Here is a 9,304-nt window from a genome sequence, read left to right on the forward strand (position 1 = left end):
GTGGAGACTAGTCTACATTTCTTTCTATGTCTGCATAAGTCCTATTTCTTGTACAAGTTTACGCTAGACGGTAACCTATTTCATTATTGTATGAATAGCTAAAGTGTATTCTATTGTTTTGTAACCCTATTTGAATTGTTGGCGTTATGTTATCTCGATTCTCCTGAAATAATATATAGTTTTGCACAACTAAAGATTTTGCGAGATAACAGTGAAAGGAGACAATATTTAGAGTCTGAAAATAACAGTCTGTCCTTGAAACAAAAGCCAATTGAAGAGCATAATTATCGAATTATGAGGAACACTGGATTGGGATTTGAAGAGGATTTGTCAAATTTGCCGTCGAACTGGCCGAGAAAGATAGTTTGTGAGATGAACATTCCAGTGTGGAAAGAAGCTCTAAGGAAAGCGGGATTGTTGGAAGAGTTTAAAGAGGTTTTAGAGGGATTTGAAGGAGGTTTTGACCAAGGCATACCTGTACACGTACTTGAAGGAAAGCCTTATTTTACGCCGGAAAATCACTCTTCATCGATACTGGTGGCAGATAAGATTAGGAAAAACATTCAAAACAAAATCTGGAAGAATAGGATGTACGGTCCGTACTCACATGAAGAAGTCTCAAAGGTATTTCCATTCTTCAGGTCAAACCCGTTGGGAGCGGTGGTGAACGGCGATGGAAGCGTGAGGGCAATCAATGATCTGTCATACCCAAGACACCTACCGGATACACCTTTGGTTAATTCGTTCGTTGATAAGCATGCCCTCAAAACAACGTGGGATGATTTTGCAACAGTGGCAATCTTCTTTCAATCTTCAAACAATTTGTGGTTGCTAGGCCTTTTCAATTGGGAAAAGGCCTATAGGCAGATCCCAACTTTGATGAGTGAAGGGAGATTGTATCTGGACACCAGGATTACGTTTGGAGGGGTCGTAGGGTGTGGTTCTTTTGGGAGGCCGGCGGACGCATGGAAAAAGATAATGCAGCATGAACATGATCTCGTAACTGTCTTTTGTTGGGTAGATGTCAATTTATTTGTCAAACAATACAACCCCATGACGGACATGAAGGATATTGTTAAAAGGTCTAAGGCTTTAGGAGTCCATACAAATGAGGAAAAGCTGTCAAAGTTTCAACATGAACAAAAATTCATCAGGTTCATATGGAATGGAATGAACAAGACAGTTTGGCTACCTGAGGTGAAATTGGCTGAGAGGAGGGAGCAGATTGATGAGGTTTTGAATGGGAGCGTGTTCTTGTGTTATCAAATCGACATCTTTGTGGGAAGACTTACACACATGTCTTATCTGCCACCACAACTTAAATGCTATGTATGTTGTTTGTATTGTATGAAGAAAGACTGGAAAAATAAGATGGCTACAAGAAAAATAAAGGATGATGTAAGAGAAGATTTATTGTTTTGGAGACAGACTTTGGTCTCTTTCAAGCACCTGCGATTGATTGCAAGTCCAGAGCCAATAGAGATCTCCTGGGTAGTGGATGCTTCGACTTCTTACGGGATTGGCGTACTAGTAGGAGGGCATTGGACTCAATTGAAAACATCCAAAGCCTGGAAACTAGCAAATAACGAACAAAAGCACATCAACTACCTTGAGACTGTGGCAATTAGAATTGGAATACTCATGGTTATCAAGTTGAAAGGTAGAAAAGGAAGACATTTGGTTGTATGGACGGATAATACGACGGCACAGGCAGCCGTTACGAATAGAAAGTCCAAGAATTGTGCAGTTAACGAAGAATGGAAGATCATTCAGAGTTTGCTGACTCACTATCAAATTGAGATACATGCCAAAAGGGTAACTTTGGATGACAATGATGCTGATAAGTTGTCGCGTGGAATTAAGGGGAGCTGTTTGGAAAAACATTGTATTCCTCTACGCTTGCCAGATGATCTCGCAAAGCTTTTCGTCGCTTCTGAGGTCACCCCTGATGTGTGACAGGATTTGTTTTGTTTCTGAACTTGATTTCTTTTTAATTTTCTGGTCATTGGCCACGGTGACAAGCCTTCCAATTGAAATGAATAAATGATGACCGGGGAAATTGAGCAACAGCGCGCGTTATGCAGAGCGCAGGGTGGTTACGTGAGACCAAATGTAATGGTTCACGATGACGGTTGAGTAAGACAGTTATCTCAGGCAATCGTCTGTTTGGAATGATAGGTCTTACTTGTCGTAAAACGCAATTGGAACAAACTCATCCTATTTTCTCCAACAATTAGGAAGGCCTTCCATTCCTCTCGTTGACGGGCCTATCACTCTTTTGTTTCAGACAGTGCTTATAGAATTACTGGTCTACACGACGTAGGTACGGCGTGCTTGTTGGGGTTTCAAAACTTGACATACTAATGATATTTGTTTTTGTCTAGTAGCAATGACGGAGCCGCTTCCTTTGCATTGGTTACTGGCCTTTCTGTCGACGGGGACTGATGATGCGACACCTTTGGGTCTACAACTGCATTTATTGAGGGGGTGGAAACAAAGCACTTTGTTAAGTTACAACGCGGCAGTGAAGAAGTTTAAGGTGTTCTTGATAGCTGAAGGAAAGGGAGTGTGGACTCTACCGGCGAGCCCGTTGGATATCTACGAGTTCTGCTTCTGGGCTGGAAGAAACAAGGAGGGTCCGAAGAAACAGGATATTGATGCGAAGAGCCTTTGGAAATACTTGTATGGAGTTCAGGCTTGGCACAACTACCACAATAAACCGTACCCACACGTATTGGACGAGCGAGTCAAGATCCTCCTACGGGCATGTGGGAGACAGGATGCCTTAGTTCCAGCAAGACCTCCAAAACTGGCGGTGACTTTGGAAAATCTAGTGCTCTTATACCACGCGTGGGTGCAAGGTTTGATCAACAAGCAGGCATCCCTAGATTGTGTGATTGTGGCATTTTGGGGAATGATGCGGCTAGCGGAGATCACGTACAACGCACCCACTGGCCAACCGGCGTGGCTAAACTCTGTTCTATGCGGGGATGTTTTGCAATGGTTGCCTGCATCAAGCAGTGTGTCATTAGCAGTGCGAGGTGCAAAGACGGCAAAAGCAGGGGTGGCTCAAGTGGTACTTCTTAATGCACAACCAAATGTCCTTTGTACGGTCTTGGCGGTCAGGAGGCGCTTGATGACCATGCGGTCACCAGACAATTCTTTGTTTGGTTATTATAATGGAGGTGTTAGAGTAAACTTAACCAGATCTTATCTCGTAAACAAGTGTGTACGGGTGTGGGTGGAATATGGATGGCTAGGACTATCCGGTCACTTGTTTAGAGTTGGTGGTGCGTCTTCCCGAGCAGCTTTAGGGGTTCCGCACGACAACATCAAGCGCTTGGGTCGTTGGACTTCCGAATGCTACAAGCTGTACCTTTGCAAATATTTGGCTGGGGAAATGGCAAAGACATTGGCGTTGGTTAAATACCTGAATGGCTGAGCGCGACAAGGATAAGGCTAAGAGGACGTAAGCTTTTTTTCGCAGGATGGGTTTTGCGCGAGCTCGGGCTTCAAATAAAATCTGAGCAGTGGGTTTACGCTAACCCCTCCTGTTTTTGGTCCCAGGGCTCTTGTCCTCTTGTGTCAAGACAACGCCCTTGGGGGTCTCTTTGACTTCTGGCGTTTTGAAGCCAGTATTTGAGGAGACCTTCTGGGGGGCTGTGTCCCTTACCCCACACACACGTCCTTCGTGTGTACATGAGGAGACATGATATGTATACTTATGTGTGATTGACTTACTGGCAATTTAAGACAGTAATGAAGATTATTGTCAAGTAAGGCCTAATTGAGAAAGCCTCCTTATGAACGTAGAAGGGAATGGATCTTCTGGTTTGCCCTTGCCGTCAGATACATATCCTCCAATTATCCTTCAGCATATCACGTCAGAGTTCAGTCAAGTAGGCCTCCCTGGCTTAATATTTCACTGTTTTTTTCCCTTCCGATGTGGAAGTTGTCTTACAATGTGTCAAGTGTATCATTGAGTTCCGACGTATTCCAGGATGTACGAGTAACTCCTGCTTCGAATCTATGCTTAACATGTCCGGCAACAATAAAAGCACACATGACCCGCTTCTTTGCTCAACTCAGCCACAGTGTTAAAATACCCAATAACCCTGGTGTTACAATATTGATGAACACCACTTTGGTTGGTGGAATCTAACTGATTCTTAAAGACCGGGGGTCGTGGTATCAGGCGGTGCAATACTCGCATTTATGACATGTATTGGCCGGCTGCGGGATTCTTTCAAACACATCACCCCTCTGTTTGTCACATAAATATACTAATGTATAGGCTATTTCTCTAATCTATTGATTAATCAAGCCGCATCAAAAGCAATTATGTGATACTCGGGCCAATTGGGTGAGGAGTGCTTACCCATCAGGCATCATATCCTGGGTTTGGTTTTCAAACGTTCTATACCTTTTGTTCCAGTGGTTGAACCGTCTGCTTTTGAAAAAATTGGGAAGTCTAACAACAATACGTTAGGCATATGTCGTGTATGAGCGCACTGTCTGCTTTGCATTATGGAGCATTTGCTGCTAAGCTTTTTCATTTTTGCAAAGTGCATTGCTTTTGGCGTTATGCACATTTCCGGACCACAAGGCGCTTTTGAAAAGAACACATTTGCTTTTGAACCACATCCCCTATTCAGGTCATTCCACGGACATTTGAGGCTCCACGCGGATACTCCACAATAACAATGTTCCACAAAACCAAGCTTTTCAAAATTCAAATACGATGCTCCATTTAAACACAACTCTCTTGATTGGTTTGCTTTCACTGCCTTCAGTTGTCTGCACCTTTCTCCATTCTGTACAAAAAGTCAATCCAACCTCATTTGAACAAATAACTGATCTTACTCGCTCATATTATCCTTTGATCATCACCTTCTGTTGTATTTTCTCAAAGAATTGCTTTAGACTATGCTCAAAAACGCGACCAGCACCTCAAAATCATTGCCGGCTGCACCAAATTAGTCAGCCACTAGCAGCAAAAAGAAGAATCACCCGTTTTATATAGCTTCCCTTTTCAATGTTTTTGCTCAGGCTAGTCTCCTATAACTGAACCTCCACATTGTTGCCATGATTCTTACCGGACCTGTCCAGCTTGAGTCTGACGTGCAGGGTACTTGGGGTTTCCGTCATTCACACATGACTATTGTCACCCGCGAGCCCAATGCTGATGATGCCATGGAGTGGGTAATTAGGGGATCGGCCTGTGGGGGCCTGGAGATTGTCTTGGAAGTTGATGGGGTTTATTTTCTCAAAGGGTGATTGATTGCTTTGAACCAGCCTGGTGAACAGGAATTTTATTACAAACCAAAGAACCAAATCCTTGCGACAACCTCAAGAGAACTCAAAGGTGACCTTGCTAATTCCATCAGCACCCATGGGCTTGGGATTATTATCTCTCGAGATGTCAAAACCGTTTTGCCCGGTAAAGATAACATGAATGTCATTGGCAGGCATACCGACTACAACCTTGAGGTGAGGTTCCCAACACTTGAGGTGAGGTTCCCACCACTTGAGGTGCATTCTTGAGCTGATTAATGGGGCCTAGATCCGCGCCTCTAACCCTAACCCTAACCCTAACCCAGGTGTCTGTGCTTAGAGATGTATCATCCTGTACACAAAGTGTAATGAGAGCCTCTGGCGTAAACTAATGCAGAAGTAGTTGTAGAGCTGTGGCCAGGGTAGGTGCAACCAGAAAGGCATCTCAGGGGGCTTTTCAAAAGCAAAAGCTTGACTAGCACCTGATCACTTTGGCTGTTGCTGATTCAACCTAGAAGTGCATTTCACCTTGGAATTTCCATTGATTAAGGCTGCCATATCCCGAGGAGCCTCTGACATTTGGCGGCGCGGCGTATATAGAGGAGCTCCAATTCATATCCTGACTTCTTCTGTCAAAAACCTCTAATGCACCTTTCCACCATAATAATTAATCATTATCATCACAATCAACCAAACGTTATTAACAGCACCAGGACCTCAGCGCACTTTGAAGAGTAGCCTTGGTCAAGAGTGCTGTTGGAACACAGTTATCTTACATTGGAGCACCAAACATTTGTCTCAAGCTATCCGGTACAACAATTATCCTGTTGCGTTAAGACAGTCCTTCAACCTCATCCTGGGCGCAGGTATTTGAAAATGTGAGTCACCTGGGAATTAAGAAATGATTTCCGTGTTGGCCTGTTTGATTGGACCCAGCGTTGATATTGATGCATCAGTTCGGTAACAAAGAAATCAAACCAGACACCTTTTTGGACAGACTGATCACTGTAAGTTAATGGTATTGAGAAAGACTCATCATCTTGCCACCCAAATCATACGAATAAACTAATGATAAGTTGTCTATCGGTTGCGGTCAGCAACCAGCTCTCGCCGTAGCGGAACTTACTGTTGGCATTTGTGGCCGGTCGTTTTTGCTGAACCTGTTGTGATGCCCTTGAAAACAAAAGTGGTGTGTCAATTGGCGGCAGAGAACAATGAGGAGAATATTCTACAAAACTTTCTCGGTTTGCCATATCATCTGGGGCTTCAAACACATGAGTGTCAATACTGTGGTGCCTTGAGGTGGGGCGGCGAGCAAACCAAACAAAACATAAAAGATGGCCTAGAGATTTACTCTAACTGTTGTCAACAAGATTCCGTGACATTGCCTTGGGGGGAGTTTGATGGCCCAATGTTACCTGCCTCTTTGATGCAGTTGTACACCGGAAGCAATAAAGGTAAGGTTTTGATGATACATGAGACAAGTTTGATCTGACAACCTTCATAGATGCTAGAGAAATCACGCACTACAACAACACCCTGTCTTTCACTTCATTAGGTGTCAAAGTCAATCAATCAGTTGCCGGCCAAAAGGGGATCCACACCTTCCAATTGTCAGGACAGCTGGCTCACCAAATTGGATCAGCTCTGCCACTGGCGAATAAGACACCCTCATATGCACAAATCTACGTTGTCGGTGACGGTGGCAAAGCCAAAGCCAACATTTGGTTCGGTCATGTTAAGAAGAAGCAGCTTTCAAAAGGGGTTATGCTGCAGTTACAGAGGGTCTTAAACAATGTCAGTCCATACGTGGATTTCTTGAAGTCCTCCGCCACAATCCTAGAAGCGTAACCGACCCTCACCATCATGCTAAAAACTCTACTCCCCAGGAAGAGAGAGATCAAAACTTACAACAAACCGCGTCCTCAAGATGTTGCCGCTTTGGTTGAAGGTTTGGAGACTCTTGACAACAAGCCTCGGCACATTATACTTCATCGGAAAAACAACAAATTGAAACACATCACGGACTTGAGTACCGCCTACCTGCCACTGCGTTACCCAATCGTGTTGCCATTTGGATCACAACAATGGGACAATGACTACATTTCACCAACGGCTAAACAAAACAATAAACATAAGTCCTCATTTCTGTCTGGTTTGTTTGCAACACGGACACCTGTCCATTTAGGGAAACGCAACGACTTCAAAGTGACACTACAAGAAAGATAATATTTTCTGGGCAGAAAATTAAATTATTGATACACAAAAATATTGAGAGGCCAGGAGAAGGGCAAAAAATAAATAAAAATATGCATCTTGTTCCCTGCGGTGAGAGCTTCACTCTCCATATTTTTCCATATTTTTACAGTCCGTATTGATAAGTGTACTAACAATAAACCTTCATAATCATCCAATTACAACCTGTAACAAGCACTGAGATTTGGCTCATTAGTGTTTAGAGAAACTTTTGATTTCTGAAAATACTCATAACTTTTTCAATTCCGGTCCAAAACGCTCGATTTTGGGTGCATTGGTAAGCTGGAATTGTCCTCCAAATAGTTCATAATAGGACCACACAGCATGCTGGTCTGCTAAAAAAGATATAATCTTTTTTATACATTTGTACATACAGATCCATAGAATGATTGTCATACTAGCTACATAGTTCTTGATCCTATGAAAGTTTGAGAGGAAGAGTTCAGCTTTCTAATGCACTTAAAATCGAGTGTTTTGAGGCAGATTTGACAAAGTTATAGGTGTTTTCAGAAATCAAAAGTTTCTCTAGACACTAATGAGCCAAATTTCAGTGCTTGTTACAGGTTGTAATTGGATGATTATGAAGGTTTATTGTTGGTACACTTATCAATACGGACTGTAAAAATATGGAAAAATATGGAGAGTGAAGCTCTCACCGCAGGGAACAAGATGCATATATTTATTTATTTTTTGCCCTTCTCCTGGCCTCTCAATATTTTTGTGTATCAATAATTTAATTTTCTGCCCAGAAAATATTATATTTTGTGTAGTGTTACACAACTCAAGTAAGGATTGTGATTGCTTGCTGCGTCTTACATAATATAATCCAATTTGAATATGGCAAGGACAATTTCTATGAAGAGTACGCCTTAAAAGAAAGATTAGAAGCCAGGTTGGCCCGCGATCATGACAACCCAGACTGGGTTGCACCCACTCCTGCACAGCGCACTCAAGCAAGTGATCAGCGTGATCATATTGCAGAGGATAGGTTTTATGATTACATACATGCTACTGCTGCTCGCCGACATGTTTGAATCATTTATTGTAATTTTTTTAATACTTGAATCTGAGATATCATTTCATCAATTTTTCCTATTTAAGATGGTCTCTGTATTGCAGTTGTATTGTTTTATTATATCACTTGTGCAAACTGAAACTATCGCGTATTTAAGCTATCATATTATATATGACTTGTACAAATGATCTGCAATAACAAGTAAGATTAAAAACGTAAAATAGAAAGAAAATATAACAGGTTTGCTTGTCCTGATGAAATTGAGATACCTCGGCCTCACTTCTCAACCAATCCCACTGAAACTCCTTGGACATGTGACAGAAGAAAGATGCTGTGTCATCATCCTTCAATTTGTTGTCTACTGTGATGATGTGTTCTGGTTTGAGTTCTTTCTTGCATCCACAATTGAAGATGTCCATTGCCTCTTTTTGTTTTGGGTGTTGCTCAAGCTTCATCTTTGCTATTTCAATTTGATCATTTTTGCCTTGTTCATCCCACTCAACAGCTCAATTGATTGATTGTGCAACAAGCTTAGGTCCACTGGTGCGAGATTGTTTGGCAGTTGATGTTGATGTGTCTCCGTCAGCCGGTCCCCTCTTGCTACGTACAAATTTCATCTCAGGAGTTTCCTCCTCATCGTTGTTAAATTGGCGCTGAGAAGCTTTTAGATGCCTTGCGAAAGGGTTCTTCTGTATTGAAGATTGGCAAAACCAGACAGTACCATTTTCTTTAATTGATTATAGTTTGATATTTTTAATG

The 9,304-nt window shown here is 42.4% G+C and overlaps 1 protein-coding gene across 1 annotated transcript; it reads left to right on the forward strand.

Annotated features, from left to right (window-relative positions):
* Positions 1–6,685: 6,685 nt before the first annotated feature.
* MELLADRAFT_62309 (uncharacterized protein) lies at positions 6,686–7,125 on the forward strand (the record flags this gene model as incomplete). Its single annotated transcript, XM_007408833.1, has 2 exons — positions 6,686–6,731; positions 6,782–7,125. 2 exons carry the CDS (start codon positions 6,686–6,688, stop codon positions 7,123–7,125), a joined length of 390 nt encoding a protein of 129 aa, XP_007408895.1.
* Between the last annotated feature and the right edge of the window lie 2,179 nt (positions 7,126–9,304).

This window comes from Melampsora larici-populina (assembly GCF_000204055.1).
Source record: "Melampsora larici-populina 98AG31 unplaced genomic scaffold MELLAscaffold_14, whole genome shotgun sequence".
Classification (NCBI taxonomy): domain Eukaryota; kingdom Fungi; phylum Basidiomycota; class Pucciniomycetes; order Pucciniales; family Melampsoraceae; genus Melampsora; species Melampsora laricis-populina.